The following is a 26189-nucleotide window of genomic DNA, read 5'->3' as shown; positions in this document are numbered from 1 at the left end:
TGGATTTTGCTTTTGAAAATGTGAACAAGCCAGTTTAACAAAATCAATGAATGGGTTTCTAAGTACATGTACAATTACACTAGAAATAAAATGCATTCCTATGACTAAATCATAAATGAATACATATATTCAGCGTTCAGAAAGTAAGGTGTCCTGAAAGGACTAACTTACAGAATTGATTGTAGCAGCATGCAATTGGTGCATTCTTCCAGTCTTCATTAAATTCTTTCATTGCCTTCGTGCCTGCCAGGGTCTGATATGACAGGAGTCAAGAGGATTTAGATTCAAAGAGTGGGACCCCAGGGGCAGATTACGTGGTCAATTAAAGTGTTAAAAAAGCAATTAGCATTTCATTGGCTTGCAGGGGGGTCCTGGGAAGAAGGAGGGAGGAGGATCAGCATTGAAGCCGCTTTGATTGCAACTCATTTCAAAGCCCCACTAATTGCTGACTTTGGAGAAAGAGTCAAATAAACCTATTATTGGATTGTGGTATTGTTTCACAAAAGACAAAAATCAATGACACCCAGGAACAGGTAAGCAACAGTTCAAGGTAAAATGCACAACTTCATTTTGCTTTCCCACCAGAAGAAGGCACCAAGAATTCCAAAGATAAGTAGCTGGACAATTTATACAGAGCCTGTAAAAATCATGCACATTTTGTGGTGCTTTATTATCAAATAAGAGCAGACAGAAAAAGTAATGCTCATACACAATAAGAACACAACTGATCAGTAGTTAGTACAGCTGAAGCTGTTGAAAAGGTGTTTATTGTGAACAATGATGGAAACCAAAACTTGAATGATTTTATAAAGTGCTGAAATATACTGTATATTGTAAAATAACAACAACATTCCACTTTCTTTTTTTAGGATAAATCAATCCCAGCTCCCTACAACCACAACAGATAGTGTTTGAAAATGTACCCATTACATTGTTGTTAAATATCTTGGTGATGGATCACCTATAAGGTTTAGAAAAAAAATGCAAAAAACAAAATTTCAAAAGCAGCAAGTTCAAGTGCTTCAATTTTAACAAAAAATGTCAAACAGCCCCATAAAGCATATCCAAATGAAACTACCTCACAGACTACATTAAAATGTTTTTTCAAGCAGAATCAAATACAATAGATGTGCCGTAATGTTACCACACAAGTATTTACAACATCCAAAAGCACACCAAATCTGAACTGGATACAACATTCTTTAGTCAAGTTACTGTTCAGCTATACTATTCCCTAATGATGCACAGGTGAGGTAATGAGGCAAAACTGGTTTATAGTGGGCAGGAAGGTTCTGCGAATGCCCAAAAACACACAACCTCTAATCAGCATGTCTTTTCTTTCCTGAAGGAAATAACTTCATGCCCTGAAGGACTGATTTCCTGAAGGAACAGTCTTCATTTCCAAGAATTTTCAAGTTTCAACTTTTCAGAGTAAAATAAAAGTCAGACCTGTTTTTGAACTAGTCTTCTGACATTGCATTATGGTAATAAAATAACATAAAAAGCCTTGCTGAAACTGCTCCAGGAGTAAATAAATGGAATACAGTATGTGAAAATAGATCATATTAGTGCAGTTATGGTATTGTATCCTGTTGATTATGTTTATTGTGTGATTGTATGATTTCTGGTTTGTATACAAGTATTTGCTAATTTAAATGCTTGTATACTAACCAGTATACAAAGAATACTTCTTGTATTCCATTGAGAATAATACTTTTATTCTGATTTTTTATACTGAATCAAAGTTACTAGTCATAAGCATTGCAATGTTTCTGCGTGACGTCTAATATTGTAATATTAGAAAATTATTTTGGGTAGACACTTCCATCATGAAAAACAGTTTGTACTCATTTAATCATGATAATGTAAATACAAGTCAAAGTAAAAATTGCTATTACAAACCTGACTGTGATTATGTTTTACTTTACACTAGATTCTTTACACAGTGATCATCTTCTTAGGAGATGAAATACTCAATGTTCCTAAAGAACATTCTACTGTATAAGGGTCATAACCAGTATACAGTATCTTAGGGAGACTGTACATTTCCGTGAGTGAAGCAAACTGTGGCAGACTCTTCAACTTATTATGTATTTTTACATGGTACTCCTATGTTCACAACTTAGAAAATTATAAAAAAAGAAAAGTAAAAATCTTTATTTAAAATGAATAAAAATTATCACTGTAGAGAAAAATACAAAACTAACAAATTACAGAAACCAAGCGACTGTAAATATTTAGTCATTGATCTGATCTAAATTTTGTCTAAGGATCCTTCCACTAACTACAGTATATAAGTTTAGGGCTATGAATTTATCGTTTCATAGTTTACTGACAACAGTCATGCTACATGCTTCTTGAATAGAAAAATATAACTAATAAATCAATTATAACAAATGTAACAAAATCAATTTTAAATTATAATAAAAAATCCGTGCAAAAGTACATTCTTTAACCTATACTGAATTTTCTTAATTCATTGTCATGCTATTTAACTTAAAATGGTCTATAAAAGCTGGCAATTTGTCAAAAATGTTTACACTTTTATGTCACATCATGTTTTAATATATAGATATTTTGTGCAAAGCAGATTCAGTATCATTTCAGCATTGTTACATTGATGATTTCTGATCATTTTGATTTGGACAAACTGATGAAACAGACTGTTAATGAAGAAGTAATAATTATGAAACAAAGAATATGACTAGATGTGTAAACTTTCCACAGTGCAGAATCCAAAAGACTCGATTACATCCAAACCTTCAATGATTTCTGGCAAACAGTTACCTTTAAATATTTTCTTCCACAAGTGCAGTAGTGGTTTGAAGATTAAGGTTAATTCCCCTTATGATACATAAATACATCTTAATCACAACTGTTTTTTTTATTTTGTTTTCCATTTAGGACAATAATTATGAGGGATGTAACTGCTGCACTAACCTAAGTCTGGTGGCATACACTCAAAAGGGTCCACAATGGGCAAGATGGGGCTGGCAAAGTGATCTTCCAGCCATTGGCACTAAATCAACTGTTATACGTCATGTATAAAAAGAAAACAAAAGGAAATATAGCACCAACAAAACAACAGAACACAATAAAATGAAAAGAACAGTAGCTATGAAATTGTAAATGAAAGCAGACTTGATAGCTGGTCTTGGCACTAAAGATTAAAGGACATGGTGCCATTGTGAGCATGTCTTTCGGCGCTCCGAATGACTATCTGCTGGATGGAGACGTAGGTCCCAGCTACGAAGCCTATGAAGCCGATGATGCTGATGGCGACGTTCTTGGTTATAACCCAGTAGGACAGCCCTTCCCTGTGGAACGTTATGATCTCCAGCATCGGGGGGAAGATCAGAGCTAGGAAGCTGCTGCTGATGGAGCCCACAAGCGAAATCACCAGATCCAGTTCTGGAATCAGGATGGCTAAGGCACCTAAGAAGAAGACAAACACACAGAGGGTTATACAAACCCCAGGAAATAACATACAAATGACATTGTTATGTCGAAACATCAGCGTGCAGTTAAAACTGCACGTGCATGGTATGAAAGCAATCTGAGTTGTTATCACACCCAACATGTTAAGGACCGTAATCAGTTGAAGTTCGTATCTTCAAAAGGTATGGACAAAGTCAACCCAACTGACTTCCTCAGGGTCAATAGTTAAACCCAAACCACAAGTGGATTCGAAGGTGAAGTGCATTTAAGACTGAGAACCGGAAGCAGTTCTACACAAAGGGTTGTGGTCATTTAGAGCAAGCTGCTCAAGCACTTTAATTTGACTCCCTTCCAGAAATGGATGGATGAAATCCTCTGATCAATTTCCTACTACCAACCAAAGGAGCTGGACAGCTGAAAAGCCTCCTTTCTATCGCTTTGGTGCTCAAAAAGCAACATTTCCAGTATAAGAAGCCTTGCAAGGTAGAACATGTAAAAAATTAAATATTAAAACAATTCCTAATAAAATAATTATTATAATAAATAAAAAATACAGAAATAAAAAAGAAAATTGGCAGATCACATTTACCACTTAGAACAATTGCCCGATATTTTCCCCTTTTCCTCAACAGCTTGTTGAAAGGGAAAGTCTGCCCACTGCTTGTGGTTGGGGACACTCTGTTGTGCCAGTCAATTAAGCCTCATTTTTATTTTGTGTGAGCCCATGTTGTTCTGATGTTTGACACTGCAGAAGAATGACTAAGCGGGTGGAGAACACTTCCTAGAGATTAATAGTCTGGAAAGTGGGGTGTGAATTAATTATCTGCTGAGGTGATAAAAGGCATCCTGCTGTTCATTGTAAATTGACTCTGTTTTTTTCTCTCTGCCCAGACCTCGTGAAATAAAACCACTAACCAAAAAAATCAGCTCTTTATTTACAGAGGGAAGCTTAAATACCTCATCACAGGACAACAGAATTCAGTCAAGTGAAAAGGCCACAGAAAAGAGCAGGCTATTCCTTTCACATCCAGTACTGCTTTGTGTGACACTAATAAACCAAAGAGCACATCAGAAACAGACACCTGTGGGTTTTTTTTTTACCTCAAACGCACAAAATGTAAACATAAAAATTTAAAAGCCAACAATAGAGAAAGCAGCAGAGTCCTTTGTGAAAGAGCCAGCAGGCAGGCATCTTGGGAGGGAAAAGAAAGAAGGAGAAATGATCTGTTTTTAATGTTCACAGCAAGTGAACGATTCAGTGAGGGGAAAAAAAAACCTGAAGAAGGTTCCACAGTTAAAACATTGTGTTTTTTCCTGCTTCTTTTCACTTTGCAGCATGGAATGAACCTCTACTTGTGACCTACTAAAAAGCCCGATTCAGTTTGTTTAAGCAGATGAAAACATGTTTGATACCGCATGGGGAATAATCTGCAAAGAATGAATGGAACATACAGCACAGCAATCCTCCAAATCCATCCCATTGTACAGTTGTCATTTCATTTCTCAACTCACAGAATTAACGTCACAGGGTTACCGAAAAAAATTTTTTCTTTCTAAAAGGACACTGTTGTGTGCCTCATTTCTTGTTGTCATTTCCTTCGACCGAGTCAAGATCTGTACAAAGTTATTTTCTTCTACTTTGATGACTATGTGTAAATACATACCCACTGTAATGCTGTATGTGATTACATAAAAAAATAAGAAGTAATTCAGCAATAACAACAATAATATTTATCATAATGAGCTCTGCATACAAAAGGGTTAAGTAGATAATCCTGTGAACCGGTAGGAGTCGCTTATTTTGTCATTCAAAACAGATGAAAATTGGAAGTAACAGTCTGAAGTCGCTTAATGAGAACCCATCACCTGTAGTTTCTTTTGCACTACAGGATACTCCCGACAAGAGTGAACATAGGAAATCCCTTCGTCTGTTTCTGCCTCCTGTGGTTTAATAGCTGTAGTGTTAAAATATTATTCTGCCTCAATTATATGACAGCTGTAGAGACAGCACTAAGCCGGTCTCCTGGAGTATGAAGGCTTTATTAATCTGTGATTAACTGAATTTATCCCTAAATAACACCAAGTGACACTGGTTAAACATTCACTTTTTAGGATTTTTTTAGGATTTCATCTTTTCTTTCCTTTTAAGGATAACTTTTGTCTTAGTTAAAGGGATGCAGTGAAGCATGACCCCTAACATGTTGCACCAAAAAGTCTCAATCAACTGAGCTGATATAAGTTTGTAGAGTTGGTAGAAAATACAAATGAAAAAAGCACAAAAGTACAGAGCAGTAAACAACAAATATCAATGCACAACTTGCATTTCTGAGTCTGTTGAAGTACAGGGACCATTGTCTGAAATGCAGTGAAATGTATAAACTTGTACAAGTCTTGTATTTTGTACATTACTGTTTTTACTTTTATACCTCTTTTTACTTTTATTAACCTAGTCTGAGAATGTTCTTAAACTGTAACTATCAACTACAACCATCAAGTTTTCTTTTGTCGATCATTAGTTTTTCAAAAATACCTGCAAAAGATTGTTTTTCATCCTCTGTTTCTGACAGTACTGTTCCTAAAAGAACAGATCAAAGCAAACTACAATGCTACGGATCCAATTAAATTTAAAAGCAAAACATGTTTCTAAATATAATCATGAAACATAATATTTCATTAATACTTGCTTACAATCAGTTCCCTTTAGACGCTCAGCAAAAAAGCTTTTTACAATTGAATTTTACGTCAGCTTTTGAGTGTTTACATATGGCATTCCAGATAACATCTTGTCAATACATAAACATTAGTATGTTTATATACTGTATATAACTAAATAACTCACCTTGCATTGGTAGAATGGAAAAGTCTAGAATAATCATGACCTTCAGATTATCTTGAGCACCTTACTGTCCTTAGCAGTACTTATAATCACATAGAAAATATACTTTTAGTGAGCTCAAAGGCCATGAAAGAGAGCAGAAATGTATCTACTCTTGCTGGAGAACATTGCAGAAAACTGCTTTTCTCATACTTATCCTTCAGTTTAAAGCAGAGCCACATGGTGCTTGAATAAACATCTCTCAGCCAGGAGATGACATTAGTATTTGCTGTACATACTTTACACTCACTGCCAGGTATTTTAAAATGATAGGTATTCAGCCTTCATCGACTACTTTATCGAGTCATTCCAATCTTTGACTACACTGTACCACCGCATATGTATTTATACACATCTGCAATTCACCTTCTTTGTGTGCTATTGAAAACAATGTAATTAAGCCACATCTGGAAATAAAAAGTCATACAATCATACAGTACAATAGCAGAGTGAAAATGATTTTCAGAGGATAATGATTTATTTGAGGAACGTGGAAGTTTCAAAGTTTGATATTGGAAATGACTTGATTGATCATGTTCTGCAGAGCAGTTTAATGGATTATAGAGACCCTGTATTTGGCTTTATCTCTGTGGCCCTCAGGGCTTGTTTGATAACAGAGCAATGCAGCTCTGAGAAACTGGGAGAAGTGATTGGGATCTGCGGTTGTCCCCCCAAGTCTCTCGGGGATGATCTCCTTGCCACATTGATCAATATCAGGTGTCGAATACAGCAATCACAAAGATGGGAACGAAGCTGCACAAAGCTACAAGACATGGTTGTCACCTCATCAAAGCAAAGGCCTCCGACTTCCTTTAATAAAGCTGGGAGTCATTAAAATAGTCTCAGGGACGAAAGCAAGCTGCTTGAAAGGAGCATTCCAGGGTAGTTTCTTTTTGTTTTGAGGTAAATCAAATGCAGAGAGAAGCACAGTTTGTGAGCGTGGGTTGCCATGGAAGCACAGTGTTGGGCCCATAACATCTTTGAGCAATCCCAGCTTCAAATGGCACAGTTAAATAATCCTCAAGAACAATCACAGGTTATTCAGTCCATCAATCAATAGCTAGAAAAAGTTTGGGACTGGCACAGTTCCATTAAGTTCACAGTGAACAGTATGCACCGGGGAATGAATGTTGCCGTCTGAGACTGTTTTCACCTGTTTAAATGGTTCCATTTCCATCTAGTGCAAGTTTGACTTTTTCATGGACAGTATGTGTGCCTCTTGAAGAACACAGGAGAGCTAATTAACACATGGGGCAGTGTAAAACTAAAGACAGTGACAGAATACATCAGTATTGGACACTGCATGGAAGAAAACATAAGAAAAGTTACAAACTGGAGAAGATCATTTGGCTCACCCAAAGATGGTAAACAGTCATTACCTCAGTCGTAAAGACAGGGTATCAGTGTCAACACTAAGGGATAGTTAGTTCCTGCATCCCACAACCCTTTGTAAAAACTGCCTCCTGTTATCAGTCTTACTGGCACTGCCCTGTAGTTTCTGCTTGTGTCCTCAAATTCATGTGCTAGTGTTGATTTTTAATTACAGATGCAGCCATTCAAAGTTCACGGTACAAGCCCATTCCTGTAGGCCCAAGACTCATCTGGTCACTCTATACCGGACTGATTCCAAAGTACCAATGTTTATTTTGCATCTTGTTGATCAAAATTGTATGTAATTTAGTTTTGCTAGAGCATTATACTATTCTAAATGAAAATGAACATCTCTTGATTTACATTTTACACGCTTGACTATATAACCTAACTTACATATACTGTAACCTGCATGTTTATTGCTTCCCTATGCTGTATAGAAAATGTCAGTGATTCTGTATGACAATTTCACTGTTTTTCAAAGCAGCTTATTTAAGCTTTTCCATCTTTCATTTAGAATGGATGCTTTTGTCATCTGTATGTAACACTCATCTACACTAAATATTATGTGGCAGGTGTTTGCTTTGTTCTTTTTCATCTTTAGTTTCCTTTGTAGCATTCAGAGGTGGCTAATCCTCCTATTTTGGTATCTGCAAACTGAACTACAGTAGTTTACGAACTATAGCAGGATTCTGTCCATTGATATTAACTAGGATGAGTGGTAGTTCTAACACAGATCATTGAGGTACTCCCCTAATTAAATGAAATCTGTATGAGCATTTGCCCCTTAATTGAACTCTGTTTTCTATCCATTAACTAGTTCTCAATCTAAATTCATGCCTTATCATGCTGATTATAATTTAACCTTTTATGAGAAACTTTAGTCAAAGCTCCCTGAAAATCTAAACAAACAATCTCATTTACCCCGTTAATACAGTTTCTTGTTTTTCCATAACCTTTGAAGTAACAGGTAATGTGTATTGGGCTGTAATTATTGTGTAGTACCCCCGTCTTGGGATGTTTTTTTGTGAGCAGCTGATGAATAACGTGAGCTGTTTTCTTAGAATCAATCTGAAGAATAACATCAAACCCTGGAAACTTATCTTAAGTGCTTCTTGTAGCAATAGAAATTCTGCCTTGTATATGCTATTATGATTTAATTTTGGGCTTTCAATCAAAAAAGGAAAGGGCATAATCAAGCAATAAAAATGTGGTATGAGGAACAGTTTCAATAAAATAAATGAAATTCTTACAGAAATAGGTTCAAGAGCCTCTAAGCACTTGAACCAATGTCTAGAAACACACAAAATGACTGTGCCATAAATACATTTTAAAATTAGATTTTAAATTTCTCTTCGGCTCCTGGTGGACTGTTGGCACATGCAAGTATTTAAAGGTGAACTGCAATGCTATTTTTATATTTCAGTGATTAGAAAGAATCAGCATTGATGCACGCATTTCAAACCACAATGAAAGTAAAATGTACACAGTAACATGTAAAACCTCCAATTTCCATTACAAAATAGACACAATTTCCAGATATGCTCAGCGCCATATTCTGCGATTCAGACCAACGTAGCAAATCTTTGGGTGACATGAAACAGCCTTATGAATACATCACTTGCAATTCAATAGAAAAATCACTTCAGACTGTGAGATGGTTTTGCCAACAAATACAACTTACTTGTTAACTCAGCATGCAGATCATGTTGGAACATTTATGTGGTGAAACGTCTGATGCACAACCTGTACTTATTCGCTCGTAGTTCACATTACATTAGTCATTACAGTGACTAGTGAGCAGGAAGGGCTGTTTTCTATCACAATTCACTTGAACTTGTGCTCTCATGCGTGGCGAGACCATTAGTTTAAGACAAAACGGAGACTGTACGGTATTTTCACCAAGGTCACGAATTTGTCTGAGAAATTGAGACACCTGTTCATGTTTAACGAGTACACACTGGAATTAACTTTTCAATATATACCAGTTTTTAGACCAATTTGAAGCAGAACTTGAATTAATACAAAATAATAGAGACAAAATAAAAATAACTAGTTTCTATAAAGAGATTATTTTCAAATAGGACATCTGTAGGCTAAGCATTATTGAAATGTTACAGTATACAATAGATGTCACGGACATACAAGTATAAAATGTTTCTTATACAGTGAAAACCTGGTCCTTTGCTTTACATCACAGAACAGTTATGGTATTTATAAGCAGAACCCTTTTCCCTTTTTAAACTATGCCCTCTTGTGTTGGACTGATCATGTCTTTTACCTAAAACCAAGGAACTTGTATTTAAATATGACTTTTGGCCAATAAGGACTCCTGGACCAGTTCTCAATGAGTGAAAGGACTGTTAAAAGAAAAAATAACAGAATTAAAATACATTGAGTGCTAAGCTAGACACTGGAACATTCCTGTCTTTTATTCTGAAAGTCACTGATTTTTTTTCTTCGTCAACTAACTTCTTTTGGTATTTCAAAGGTTCCCACCAGTCTCTACTCAGGAAACCAGCACCCTGTTGGTTCATTCTTATTTTTTCTGCAGATGTTTTTTTTTTCTTTAACCGATATAAAGTTATTAAGGAACACTGTACCATCAACTTACAAAAAAGACCATATGAATGATTTGCTACATATGGATCATCAAGTCTTACCCATGACACAAAAATATTTCATAGCCAAGTGAAGACTTCTATTATTAGAAAATGAAAATTGTTTAAGCATGTATAAGAATTTTCCATGTAGAAAAGCAAAATGATCAGAAATCTACATACTTAATAAACAGACACTCATAATTTGAAGTGTTATTTATTGATCAGCAGGCCATTTACTTGCCCTAACCATGGGAAAAATAGCATTTTATATTCACATTTAAAAATATGAACACTGAAGCTGAATAATACAACATATAGACAGAATGTGAACAACAGCCTTAGTTTGGTATACACAATATCCCTGAACCATTAGAAATATCCTTGTGAAACAGTTTCTTTGTAAACTGTTTTAATAAAAAACACGGACTACAATGAAATTTTATAGTAACCCCGTCTGATTGATTACTGTCAGATTCCTACCATTATTACAGTTTTGAATGACTGAATGGCTACAAAAATTGGTTCTGACCACACAATGACTGTGCTTTAAATACATATAAATATAATAAATAATGCTCAGGTGTGGGGAGTTTGCTGTGCTTGACAAAAGGATTATTAAATTTACAAAGGGAACAGAAAGAAAAATAGAGCAAGGCAATTTAAAAAATGGTCCATTGAAAACATCCCACCCCCATCAAAACCATTAAGCCTGAACCAAGAGCAATGTTAATCTTGGCTGAGGAGTTCTGAATGGTCACACTCTAACAGCTTTGACACCGATTTGAGAACCGACTTTAAACCTGCAGTACTGAGCTATGAAAAATCAAAGAGACTTCTACCACAGTGAGGAAACAATACATAGCACAGCTTTCAAGATACAGCTACTAAGCACAACAAAATGTATAAATGCACTGTAAAGTGTTTTGATATGATTGCTTTTAAAGGCACAACATAAAGGTTTTATGGTTATGTAAAGATATCTGAAAAAAAATTGTGAAATGTGCCACACTTTCACAATATGAGAAAGTTTGAATTACATTTAAGACCCTAAATATAAACAATACGAAAGTGAACAAATTAGCAAGTTACATATTTACTATTTCTTACAATACTCTTAAATATAATAAATAAGGAGTCCAAAACAACTTTTAGAGATAACTACAACCAAAATTAAACTTTAAAGCAGCTTACTTTTTTCAGATAACTTTGTTTTAACATTTAAGAAATACAGACAACTGTATTTCTTTTTTTGGACCAAATGATCAAAGGAATGTTTGCCTTAATAAAATAAGCATTTGAGTAATGTAATAATGATAATAATTTGGCCCTACTTTCCCCTTCAAGTTAGATTGAACAGACTCATGTAGAAGCTAAAGGCGAAAGTGACTATGATTAAATATACATTGGTTTGCAAGAGATGAAAGGATAGTTTTCTGCGGTACCCGTGTTTTTGGACTAAGAAAAAGTAATGACTTTCACCCTTCTCCCCTTCTTTAATTAGCCTGTATGCTGACCGTGTTACATATTCAGAGTGGCACTTTCAAATATGAGAAAGAAGATTGTAGTGAATTTTATTATTTTCTTTTGATCTACGTCTCCTGGTAAAATGAAAGTCATTAAATCAAGTAAGGAACTTAATAAATGAGTGGTAGAAATAACTCTAGAGTCCATATTTTCTATCATTGCTGCAAACATTTCTGACTATACTATGATTTTGTAACGTTCCTTCAGGTGCATGCTGTAGTATGAAAAGACTGTTGTATTATTGCGTGTTGATTTTCTTTGCATTATCAGTATGTTTTCCTGGCTGTAAACAGCAGTTGCAAAATACAAAAATCATAACAGAAACTGTGCACAATACTAACTTGTGTTCCATTTCCCAGCTTCATCAAATGACACAAAAAAAAAATCTGGTTTCCTCATTTCAAAACGTGCTTTATCTGAGGCTGCAAAGCACCAATATCATCACCATCATTATAACAAACAGTGCTGAAATGCCAAGCATCGTATCTCAGCAAGAGCCATGCTATCAGAGACAGCAGGAACCTTTGATGGTAAAGATGGCTCTGAGGCAGCTGATTTGCAGCTTGAGAGTTCAGGAGCTTGGGGCACATTTAGATACATGTATACACTTTACTTCAATGCCAGCCCATTTTAAAAAGACACATCAAATACAATTTTACCTGTGTGAGAGTAGGTGAAGGCGAATTAAACTTCAGCAAACGCATTGCAGAAATTAATTATTCCTCTTGTTATTCTCAGTATCATTGTTAGAAAATCAGAACATCTGCGTTCCTTGTGATTACTTCATTCTATTTAATCACAAGTACTACATTTATTGATCACTATTAAAGTCTCAAGTCACTTAATAAGGAATCATTATTTTAAATCATATTAAACCAATATCCATGTTCAGTTACATTTATATATGGATATTAGCACACACTAGTACTCAACATCTGGGCTATTAGGTTTCCCATATTGAAGAAGAGTGTTATTTAGTAATGCTCAGAAGTGCTTTATTAGGATCTTTGCCTGGGCATTCTCTCTGGACAATGTCTAGCTGTGCATCTTAGGGCCTTGGAATCAAGTCTACATTTTTAGACAAAGTTCTTAAGACAGATATCTATTTATGTCTATGCTGACTGTAGCAGCTCTCAGTACAAACAGGCGCTGGAGAAGAAAGGCACAAGCAGTATTAATATAACACAAGTTAACAGTGTAAACAAATGAGGATATGATGTTCCTTTTCTCTGGAGATCAGGGTTAAACTGTGTGACTTTTCCACCTACACAGAGGATATCATCTGATTATTTGAAATTAAAGCTTTACAATTGGGTGTGCCTTGTTGTTCCATTGGCTACCCTATACAGTATACCTTTGCCCAACATGTCTGACCTAAAATATCAGAGTCATCAGGTTATCTTCCTGAACTACCATCATTATTCCTTACCCTATTATTTCCCTGTTGCAAAAAACATATTGCTGTTAGGTAATAAGAAAGTAATATTGACCACAAGGACACGATAATGAATAATTGCCATTTACAAAACAAGATTAATTCTGTGTTAAAATGGACAGCCTCTCAGTTAGCTTGTTTGTGTGGATTAACTAAAAACTAGTAGGAACAATATACGTCAGATACCTTTAATACACTGTTCTCAAAAGCTACAGAGCTTCCATTCACTCTGTTCTCATGACATGTAATTATGTAGGCTGAATGAAGGATGTGGCCTTCATGTATTTTCAACAACAAACTGTATTTACCTTGTGAGGAGAGTACTAATCAGCTCAAATTACTTATTTTTGTTAAAGCCAATACTGCCCCCTCAATGCTCTGATTACCTAGTTCTAGGTGCACATTATTTTCTTTCTATGTTATACAAGATGTAAGATAATGAATCAATGACAGGCACTGGGAAAACATTTTTATAAAATTGCTATTTTTTAAATATCCAGGCAGATCAACTGCCTTACAGACAAAACTAAACACAAAATGCACAACAGCACAAAAATTGAAAGCAAGTGCACTTACAAAACTGTAATTGCAATTTTGTAATTGACTTAGAATTTCGTGACACATTATTGCATTATAAAAAGCATCATTATCACAAATAAGTAATAATGAAATCTGGAAAACCGAAGCTTATCTCTTATATAAAAGCCATCCCAGGTGCAAATACATACAGTATATATATAATCTATGACTACATACAGTACATATCTGGAAGAAAGATTTATTACAAAAAAATAAATGCAAATATTATGACTTCTCTGAAGCAATGGACAAATGGAGGCATGATTAAAGGCGATGTGTTTCAAAAAAGTCAATAAAGTATATAATTATACTGTATAAGTATATATACTGTAATACTTGGTATTGTTGGTGTTTAGTTGGCCATTTCTAGGGAAGCATCTAAGCTACTGGTGGTGCCATATGCTTTTGCTAGAGATAACAAGTAGGACTTGATATCTGTCCCATTTTTTAACACATTCTAACCACACACAAGGCCTATGCAGCTGGAGACTGTGAATTGTCTCTTCTCTTAGAAAACACAAAAAGGAAAATGCCAATGGCTGCTATGCTTTTGCTGCTCTATATTTATACATGTCATTTAAGATCATCATAGTTAAATTTACCTAATTAAAATTCAGAATGAAGACAACTGTAGACTATTGTGACATGGTCACTTAAATTAATTACAGGGTATACAATTATGAACAGCAGTATAGAATAAGTAGCAACAATTGGGGTAAAAGTCTCGGGTATTTGCTTTTCAACAAGGCGCACAGATTTTCAAGTCATGGCTGAACAGTTCCCAGTAATTCAAATGAAACGCCGGACATTGACAAGAAAGTAATATCTTTCTGCACGGTAACAGGAGAAAATCTTTTGACTTATTCACATATAAGACCAATTCAGGTTAACCAAATAAAGTAAAAGTCAACTGCGAGCTAGGAGGCCTGAAGGGAAGGTATAACAAGACATCATTTTCTCTATTTCCACTCTGCCATATTAATAATATGCCATCTGGCTGTGCATGATATCTATCACAGACAGCAGATTAGCCAGAAAAGTAAGAAAAATATGAATCCAAAGCCAATCAACTCTTCTAGAAGCTGAGAAACTGTGGAAAGATATTTAATTAAAAAATTAAGACCCGATTCTACATAAATTCATTTGAGTTGAAGTTTAAGCTATAATACGCCCATCATTATTTCTTTTTATTTTCACTGTAATCCATATGAATGTTTATTTAAAGGAGTAAATAAATCATATGTGGTTTTTTGGAAGTAGTATTTATGCTTTCTCAAACTCTATGAGAAAACACATTGTTAGTCAAGAATCTTCTGAACTATGTTTGACCTATTAATGGGGGTTGGTTCCTTAATAAGGTTGTATTATAACTTGTCATTCAAACTTTTAGCCATTCAGGAGAGTTGTATGTACGTAATCCAAAATTAATAAAATTTTCTGTCCATTCAACATAAACATTAAAATATCATTAACAATGCCTAAAGATGCTAATTCCTTAACGTCTTAAGATAAGAGCTGTAACCCAACCCAATTTCCACATAATATACAGAGATAAATTAATATTTCAACATCAGTAGTCAGTTTGTATAAGTAAAAAGAAAGTAAAATCATATTAATAACAGTATAAGAAAATATACATAAATATTATTTTACTTGGCCTACTTAGAAATGTTACTTTTTTTTATTTGAAATGTTGTCAATATTTTTTTTTCAGCATGGCTCACAGATTCTGCATAAGGAAACAATGATTGAGAGGAGATAACCTTTGGAAACTGACAGCTCCTTTCTATTCTAATGCTTTATTTCATAATGTGGTATTTAACACCTGTTGTGGTTGTTAAAGGGAGACATTTAGAATACCACTGCTCTAATCACTGTAGAATCATGAAGTGTCACTAAACAAATTTTCTTGAAAAAAACTAAATATCAAATGTCGATAATTTGATGTTTTAAGGTTATTAAAATCAACAAGTGCACTGTAATAATTTAAGAGACATTAAACACTTAAACCATCAATCAGAGAAACAAGCACTTTACCGATATTAATTTACCAACAATAACTTATCATCTGTATAGAATCGTGATTCAAGGGATGCAGTAATGTTTAATGGATACAAACAGACCATATGGCATAGTATGTTTGGGTTCTCTGAAGCATTTTAATAAAGTCAAGTTCATCAGAAAGGATTGTTGTTTATGTAGCTGCATCACTTTCACCTTTTAGACAATGTGGTGAAACAATACAAAGGCTAACAAAATGTACAATGCACTAATTTACCTAAGAACCCTATTTAGCATTTATTTCAAGCCCTGTCATCAGTCTGTTTTCTGTTCTTCTCTACTGCCGTATATCTTTAAAAAATAGGAATAAACATGTTCAGGTACATGATAACAGTCCTGGATTCTTTCGGCATAACTGTGTAACACATCAACAGAAGCAAATAAATCATGTGGTATCCCTTGTATTCAGGGATGACAAATTACATTTTCTAAATCTTCTTACAGAAAGTACAGAAAGACAACATAGAAAAATGCATAAAGAGTTGCAAAGATGTACTAAAAACATCAAATGCTTCTAGAAATATATATCATGTTCAGACATACTGTATGCACATACACGTACATGAATGTGTGGTTTAGATTTGGATAATGATACATAGGGTGATGCCAGGATAGGCATGCTGCAAAACCCAAATATTTTGCACCACACCCCATTCCAGCTTCATAACTATGCAAAATATATAATTCAGCACGCCTAGCTTAGGAACCACAGATATGACGATAAGAGTCACCATGAGCATAAGAGTATATATGAGCTGCTTTTACAGCCTAGAGGTGAAGGAAAATTGGGAATCAACAGCAGAACTGTGCAAATGACATGATTCAAAGTGTAACTAAAAATGACCGGGGAACGGCAAAGATAAGGAGACACAAAAGCAAACTGCAAAGCTTATCTGCTGAGCGTCCTTATGGCACAGGTTACTCAGTGTGAAAGAGAGCTCTTTAGAGATACCTCAGCCAACATGAGCTTCGCCACCAAAGGAGCCATATGGCCCTCTGTAGTGGAGAGGGTCAGCACTGTCTGTGTAACCAGGAGAACCAGGACAGGTAATGAAAAAGTGATGGGAGCCCTGGGAGTTGAACCTAAGAAAATCTGGCAGTGAAGCAGAGGCCTGAGTAGTGCCAGGACAACACATTTCCAGGAAATATAGTATACCAGACAACAGAAAGTGGAAAGAAAAATAAGTTTACTGGGGCATCATCAGTCCCGTTCAATCCACGGCTCAAAACTGATAACATCACAACAGCCCAAACAAAACTAAAATGTTGACGTGACCGCCTCTGTTGCTTCAGTAAGATATAAATCAAATATAATCTGTGTACGTCAATGTGAAATAGTAAAAATCGCATATAACATACAGTGTGGTTCCTATTCAGTACTTTAGTTTTTAGTTCCGTGTTGTTTGGCACATTATAAGAAGAGGAGTAAATCATATTGAGGCTCTTCCCCTGCCAAAGGGCTAGGCAAATGTATTTTTTGGAAAGACTTAACATACAACTTAATATAAATATATGACTTTTAATATAAAGTACAGACATGTTTGTTCTACTAAATGATATGTTTTATGCAATTCAAGGTGCTCAAGGGCAAACAGGATGTAAAACAAAGATGTATGCAGGGAGAGAGAAAAGAGCTTTCAAGGCTATTATTCTTGTCACATGTACAAAATGTACGCACAATGTATCTTCTGTGGCAGCTCATCCCGGCATAACAGAAATTACACATTTTACACAAAGATATCATTTCCATACATCAATAAATGTTGTAAAAAATCTATTTTTTACCTCACTGGTTTTGGTTCTCATTATCAGGTAATTCAGAAACCACAAGGGTTACTCCTGTGCTTTTTTTATTTCATACTTCTGCTTCTGAAGACAGCAGCCATATCACCCTGCAACTCACAACTGGCAGCCCCAGTGAAGCCAAGCAGGTGTGAGCCTGGCCAGTACCTGGATGGGAGACCTCCTGGGAAAAACTAAGGTTGCTGCTGGAAGAGGTGTTAGTGGGGCCAGCAGGGGGCGCTCACCCTGCGGTCCTTGTGGGTCCTAATGCCCCAGTATAGTGACGGGGACACTATACTGTAAACAGGTGCCCTCCTTCGGATGAGACGTAAAACCGAGGTCCTGACTCTCTGTGGTCATTAAAAATCCCAGGGCGTTTCTTGAAAAGAGTAGGGGTGTAACCCCGGCGTCCTGGCCACATTTCCCATTGGCCCTTACCAATCATGGCCTCCTAATAATCCCCCTCTATGAATTGGCTTAATTACTCTGCTCTCTTCCCCACTGATAGCTGATGTGTGGGAAGCGTTCTGGCGCACTATGGCTGCTGTCGCATCATCCAGGTGGGGCTGCACATTGGTGGTGTTGGAGTCCCCATTACCTGTAAAGCACTTTGAGTGGAGTGTCCAGAAAAGCGCAATATAAGTGTAAGCAATTATTAAATTATAATTAATTCTGCTCTGACTGGGGTCTTTTCATTACTTAACTCACCGGTTATTATTCATACAGGGGGGTGTCTTTTTAACAGCAGTGTAAGTGGACATTTACTGGCAAGAGATGATAAAAGTTTTCTTAAAATTAACAACAAAATGAACATGTCGAAAAACTAGAATAACATTCAAAATCAGGATCATCACTGTGTGGTTGATTAGGCGCTAACTGATATCTCGAGAACAGTGTTTACAGTTGCCATTTTTCTAGAGCAGCACTGGAGATGCATCAGCAGGACATTTAGCTTCATAAGATCTCACCCGTGGATAAATAAAGGGGGTTGTTCAATCTAGTGCCTTTTCCATTTGCTCAAAGCACAACCGACTGAGAGCCAAACCTTTTTTCATAGCCATCAGCCAATTGTTGTGATTCTTATGTAATGTCAGCAGGCAGAGTTATCTACAGTGTAAGCCTGTGAGGAATATAAAACCAGAGAAAAACAGACTACATTTAAAATGTAGAGAAAGAAAAAAACTCATGCCCTTTCTCAGTGGGACTTTACAAAGGCAAAAGCCCTCAGTGACTGGAGCGTGATATTCCTTTTCACTCATCTGTCATGACAATGCACGGCAGACATTCTGAATCCAGATACACAAGGTTCTGTATACCCTAAGGGGGAAAAAAAGTCCAAGTATCTCTACCAGTGTAAAAAAACAACAAAAACAAAAGACAATACACACCCAACTCACAAATTACTCAAATTAACACCGTGCCTGAAGACAGGACACAAAAGAAAATTTATATTTTTATTTAAAAAAAACCACTTTATAACCCAAACTTAAAAAAACCCCAACAATTTTAGCGCCAAGAAAAGGTTTGTGAGCCCTCCATATAATCAGGGGTTTTCTATTCACTGATTCAATATTTATTTAGATGCAATGGTGGATGACGCAGAAAAATCAATAATTTAGAATCTGTATATGTGAAATAATAAGTTAACCGTTTTCTTAATGAAGGGGGTTGTTCGAATCAGAAGGTTAAATAATTAGATAACAAATAAACAACGACTGGTTTAGACCAACTCTGCACTATATAATGATCAGAACATTTGTAAAAATTAGGTGTTCACCGTACAGGTTAGGCAGAAAGACATCACACAACATCAAAAGAGTATCAGAGGACCTCAGACAAAGTAGTTGATGCTGTCTGCAGAGAGTCACAGAACCATTTGGGGGCTCCACATCCACAATCAAACAGTCTACAAATTGGAAAAAAATGGTTAAGTCATCCTGACAAGATCATCCAGTCATCATGACAATATATCATCCATGTAGTAACAAGAACCCCAGAGTAACATCTAAGGATATTTCAACATCTATTGCTTTAGCTAATGTTAGTGCTCATGCTTCAACAATCAGGAAAAGATGGTAAGCAATTGGTTTTCATTAGAGGACAGGCAAGAAGAACCAATGCTCTATTAAAAGAACATTGTTGCCTGTTTCAAGTTCTCCAAAGAGCACCATGATAGACGGACAGAACCTGATGAGTCAAAATGTAAAGTTTTGTTTGGCCCCAGGGAGAAACATTATGAGTGACAAAACATAAACACTGCCTTCCAAGAGAAGAGCCTTATCCCAACCTTCAAGCATGGAGGCAGGAGAATTATGGATTGGGGCTACTTTGCTGTATCATGACCCAGCTGGCTTGACATCAGTGACAGAACCATGAATTCAGCATTGCATCAGCAAATTCTGAAGGACAATGTCAGGTCATCCATTCGTCTGTTCAAGCAGAGCCAAAAGTGGGTCATACAGCAAGTCAATAATTCAAAACATACAAGCACATCTACGACAGAATGGCTCAATAAAAAGAATAAACTAAGTATTTTTGATTGCTTGAATAAAGTTAAATAGTATTCAGACCTAGAAATGTCATAGAAGGATCAGAAGTGAGATCTTTATGCAAGGAACCCCTCAAAAGTCAACTTGAAGCAGTTCTTTAAGGACAAATTGGTCAAAGTTCCTGAAAGTCAATATCAGGGACTAATAAATAGAGGAAATGTCTAGTTGAGTCACTACTGCTCAAGTGAGCTGTGACTAGTTAAGGAATCTAGAGGTCTACATTCACATGAGGATATTTACTTTTTGCATCATTTTTTAAAATACAAATATGTCTTTTGTCTTTGTGTTATACATTTAAGTTATATTCATCTTTTATTATGTCTTCCCAAAACATTTCATTCTGTTTTAGGACTAAAATATACTAGAATTTGGAAAACCCTAAGGGATTAATAAACTTTTTCTCTGTGCTACATATTATGATGAATTGAATGGGTTCTTCAGGATATGGACTGAAAGTAACAACCAACATAATTAGCGTATGGTTTTAACCAATTAGCTTTGCCACAGTATCATGTAACACATTGTTGTAGTAAGAATTTTCTTTTCAATGTGAATCATATTAAAAGGCTCTTCAACACAAGATGAATATTCTCCCAAATGGGTGATGTCATTCAGACAACTGAAGCTTTCATTTTGATATGCTCATTCTTTTAACCATCCAAAAAGAACTACTGTGCAGAAAGAGAGATCAGGTCTGAATAAACATCAGTATAAATATCTCTGAACGCGATAAGCAAATAATAAAATGTACAATGTATTTTAATCACATCTTTATTCATTCAACTGAATTGATGTGTTATGTTTTTTAAAAACCTTCCAAGCAATGTCATTCAAGCGTACATTTTTATTCATAACATTCACTGGCTTGATTTCTTGCACATTACTGAGCAAGGAGATAACTGAGAAGATTTGTCAAGTAGGAAAACTGAAAAAATACAGGTATCTCACTCTTTTGATGATCTATTTGTATTTTTAGACACTCCTGTGAACATTTACATAACCAATTATAACACTCTGAAACTACAGAAAAAGTACGGTAAAATATAGAGTGATATTATGGTAACTATCAATCAGACCAATTGTAAATGTGGTAAGAAAAATGAATGTATATTACACATACGGTGAAAAGTTAGAAAAATAACATAACATAATAACAGGGATACAGTACTAACCCCAGTTCCACCACAGTGATGTTACGCAAGGACACTTAGTTAACCACAGTGCCTCATAATCCCCTTAAAGTGGAAATTTTGAATGCAAATACGATCACACCATTACGAAGATGAATGTTTGATTAAAGACTTACTGTATACACTGGAAAGTTTCATGACACAATCACTTGTGGTTTAAACCAGTGCAACTTTCAGTTTAAGCAGGGGAAAAAAAAAGAATAGGGCACATTCCAAAACAAATCTACCTGACATTATTTTAAGTGCAGTAGACCATATTAAACTGCTTTAATATGATGGCTGCAGAACACTTGCACACTTAATGACAGACGCTGTTCATTTCATTATGGTGCACAGGAGTATGAGGTAGAGAACCAAGAAGAGAATTACAATAAATGAAAATGCAATGGAACTACTTAATTAACATCATCAGAATTCCACTACAACCTACTTTGAGGAAACGCCAAAACTGTAAGGAATGTTGGAAGTTACAGGTCAGAGGAGAGCTTATATGTAAAATCTACAATATTTGTGACTTGCCCATAAATATATTAGTAATGATAGTGCCAAACTGAACAAGCCATGTTTAAGTTTTTATCAAATTCGTGTTATACCTACTGGTACTATTATGTTATATGAATCTATCTCTCTTTAAATAGTAACCCAAGAGGCAAGAGCTGTGAAGAATGGGAAAGACCTTTGTTAAAATTAGAGCTGATAAGCACATAACATCTGACTCTGCTCAGCTGGAAAATAGTGAAAGCGAAGCTTTGTTATTAAAAAGCACTTCACATAGAAATGCACTCCAATGTCTTCTTTATATACTTTGATTGTGGCTAGATGAATAAATTCATGCCATCTATCTGATGTTACAACACATGTAAAGTACATTTCAAGTTCTAAATGAGAAAAATAATTAAAATGTCAAGCAAAGGCCTTAAAGCACAACTGAAGCATGTTATTATTTTCTTTTAATTAGGGTTTTATCAATATCAAGTACTTTCTATTCCACTTTTAAATTTTGAAATATGCTTTAAAGAATAACATATGTATGTAAATAAGAAACCTTAAGGAGAAAGGGCACCAATTACAATTAAACTGCTGGCTCCTCAGCAAGAGCAGAACCTCATCTTTTCAAAAACATGAAACCACAAAACCACAGTAATTGCTTTGAACACGAGCACATCATCCAATCCTGACCTTCAGAAAGGTTGCAATAACATATCAGCAACCTCCCAGCTATAGCCTTGAGTCCTCACTACAGCCCCAAAACTGACTGAGGCTCAATTTGGAAACTTTGGACATCAGGAGAGCTGTAGTCAGCAAATGGATCCTGAATGTCACTGTAGCACAAAGGAGGATAATCATTGCTGATTTTGAAGTAAATCAGAAGCTCATCATCAGAAGTAATATGTTGCATGTACAGTACAAGAATCTGATTTGGTGTCTTGGTGAAAAAACTTAGAAACAATCAATAATACATATAGACTTCACACAAAGAACAAGCACAGATATTAAGAGAAACTCATTATTGAACAAATTAAAAACATTTGATTAGGTTTTGTTGTCGATTAGGATGTTCTTGAAAAGGCAGCACGTTATTGGATTTTAATTTATAGAATGTACTATATACAAGCTAACTTTTCACAAGTAACTAAAAGGCAGAACTTTACATACACAGGAATCCTTTCCAGCAGACCAGAAGGAAACCTCTACAAAGAAGGATGTCTGCTAAAACATTCTGGACATTCTCCTGCCTTTCATTAATTATCTCTCTTATCTACTGTATGTCAGTTCTGTTTCACTTTCTGGCATCTTTCTTACTGTCTGCAAAGGAAAGATTCCACTGACCAGCATATCCATCGCACTTTCTGCAATATTTTCTCAGTTTCTGAATTATGGATAATAAGGAGAAGTCCTCTATACTACAGTAGTACAAAAGAACCAACAAAGGATGCAAGACAAGAAATGTTAAAACGGCACAATTCTTAAATTATTTTACAAGTCATTGTTTAATACTGATTTCAGACAAATTCCTCTTCTGATGCTTCATTTTTATTTAGTATACCAAATTTGCAGTCACATCCTCTACCTGTTGAGAAGCAGTTCATCAAGAGCTTTTATTCCCGAATCGCAGCCAAAAATCCAACTAATACATACATAAATGCAAAAATCCAATAACCGTATACTCGAACCTTAAAGGATTCAATCCCTTGAAAGCTCCATTTTGAAAAAAAGGTAATAGACCTAATAAATCAGACTGGAATTGTTTTCTGTAATTATTATGATAGTCCATGATTTACGCCCACTCTAATCTTTGATTGGTAAGTTCTTTGGATATAGACATCGATACAAAACGAATTGATCCTATAGAACTGCCTACTTAGCAAAGACTATCTGCCACTCAAAAGTCCTTTTCTAGATACAGTTTAGGGCAATGCAGCCCTACACCAGCTTTACAGTATACGAACACATTCGAGAAGCCAGATGTTTTATTTCTAGACTGGAGATGTTCTGTCTTTAGATCATCTTTAATTGCTATTAATTCCATATTTTATCCATAAAACTTTATAAATATACTTTGTTACAAAATTTAAGATTTTTGCATAGTATATTTCTACAGTAAAAAAAAAAATTTTATTCTTAAGCAAGTCAATCCATAAAAGTAGAGACAAAAAAAGAGGAAAAATCTAGGTCCTTTGAGAGCTTTTCTACTTAATATAATCAAAAGAAAAAATGCTCTAACATCCTGCACAATTCCCCTGTAGACTCTGAGTGACTCTGTGTTTAGGCTGTGTGTTTTGTGATAAAGAATGATTAAAAAGCTAGAGACACAATACTTTGTAGATGGATGTGGCTGCCCTTCAATTTGTTACAGTAGGATTGCCTTTGTAGCCACAGCCAAAGCCTACAGGAATTTTCTATTTTGCCTCAACCCTCCAATATGTGCGTGTCCACTCAGAAATGCTATGCTGGGGTGCACAGTTGCTCACATGCCATCCTGTTCACTTTCAATCACACATACATTAAAAAGTCAACCTAAGTTTTAATGGTGTCCAGGAGCAAAGTGAGAGCACATTTTGTTACATTTTGTTTGATTTGTTTTTCTAAAAAAAAGCTTTGTCATCTGGCTAGTATCAGGACCTCCAGTTCCAATCGGAAATTCAAGTCTTTAACAACTTCAAAAGAGACTCCTTTGCAGAACTGATTGTACACCCCCTCAGCCTGGACCTTGGCTCTTTCAGGAGTCTGCAGTCAAGCTAGTGAAGCTAATTCTGTACCACCCACACAATACACAATCTCATATGCTCTGAAAACGGGGATTGGAAAATATTTTACTTCAGTGCTTTTGGTAAGGGAAAATTAAGTACTTCCACTACAAGCAGGGATATTAATGGATAAAATGATTCAAGTTAGGGCAGCTTAGAACAAACCGCAGAGCTGGGTATCCACAGTGACTGTTTAGCCTAACAACAAGAGCAAGAAAAAGGCAAGTCTTCTTTGAAGATTTGTTTCCACCACAGCTTTTTCAACATGTCAGATGTCAAGTCTTTGAATGAAGCACAAGTCAAGGCAGAAAAGAGAAGCAAAACATAGAGCATCTACAGTCCATGAAATGTGGTAATGTCAGTGCCGGGTACTCAGTCACAATTCAGGCTTCCAGTCAGGGTTGCTCTATTTTTTTCCCTCACCCAGAATAATTGCTAAGGCTTTCCTGTATTAAGAAGACAAACAAGAAATAGAAATAGAAATATTTGTCAAACAAAACAAATTGGTTTAGCATATATTAATTAGGTATTACACAAAGGCCAGCGTTGAGGCTTTCAACAAGCATTGTGAACTTTCCCAAAGGATTCATTAAAAAGAGGTCTAATGATTTAATTGAATGAAAGTCACATTTAAATTGAACGGGCATATAATAAATGGAGGTCAGGGATTAAAGAAGTAGAACTGGAGTGAACTGCAGTACAGCAATGGCAAATTTTAATAAGCAAGGGTTTACCAAATAATTTCTGAATCAACACAATTGGAAAACAGGTCACTGAGGTTGTTACAAAGCAAACTTCACGGAAAAAAAATGATTGATCATAAGTCATTTCCATCATTTCTTTTGACAATGACTTTGCAAGGTAAGGAATACATTACCAAGGAACATAATTCAGAAATTTATTGTGATCATTCTGAGAGGACTTTTGCACTCAGCTCTGGGTCATGATAAACAAACTCATCATTGCGAGAAGTAGCCATTTAGTACCTTTAATGTAAATTTATAGCGAATAAACACTTCAACACTGAAATCTGTGAGATGAGTATAATGCCAAATAAGTTCATATATACACGTCAAATCACCTGTAAATATACATTGCATTACTGTTGTTAATTATGAATTTGCATAGTGGACAACCTTGACCGGGGTGATTTTCAATGGTTTCAATAAGGTAGAAGACAACGAGAAGGATTGATTTGTGTACAGTAGTAATGCAAAGATCTCTCATTTTCAATCAGTTTTGAATCACTGCAATTCCCTTTTCAATGCAAAGACTTAACTGAATATTCTTACATTAAAAGAAAGTCTACAGGAGCAGTCATATACACATTTCAGATAATAATGGTGGATATTTTGATAACATAGATGCAGAAAATGGTGTATCCATTTAGCTCATGTTATACAAGACTGCTAATTAAAACAATGGAATAGAATTGAATTACATGGTCACAGCAACTATAGAATAAATGCACATTCATAAAGCAGAACCTCTAATTTATACAGTATACTGTATATATTTGCATGTAATGTTTGAG

At 35.4% G+C, this 26189-nt stretch overlaps 1 protein-coding gene across 3 annotated transcripts in view; it reads right to left on the bottom strand.

The window, feature by feature from the left end:
* Nucleotides 1-740: 740 nt before the first annotated feature.
* slc36a1 (solute carrier family 36 member 1) overlaps nt 741-26189 on the bottom strand; it is a 67876-nt gene continuing 42427 nt past the window's right edge. For all 3 annotated transcript variants that reach the window (XM_088604577.1, XM_088604576.1, XM_088604578.1), the window contains exon 12: nt 741-3435. In XM_088604577.1, coding sequence (XP_088460703.1) covers nt 3161-3435 — 275 coding nt within the window. In that variant the 3' untranslated portion in view covers nt 741-3160. The remainder of the gene's footprint in view (nt 3436-26189) is intronic.

This window comes from Lepisosteus platostomus, chromosome 13 (assembly GCF_059453375.1).
Source record: "Lepisosteus platostomus isolate fLepPlt1 chromosome 13, fLepPlt1.hap1, whole genome shotgun sequence".
In the NCBI taxonomy this organism is placed as follows: domain Eukaryota; kingdom Metazoa; phylum Chordata; class Actinopteri; order Semionotiformes; family Lepisosteidae; genus Lepisosteus; species Lepisosteus platostomus.
This window is presented reverse-complemented; position numbering and strand designations above follow the sequence as displayed.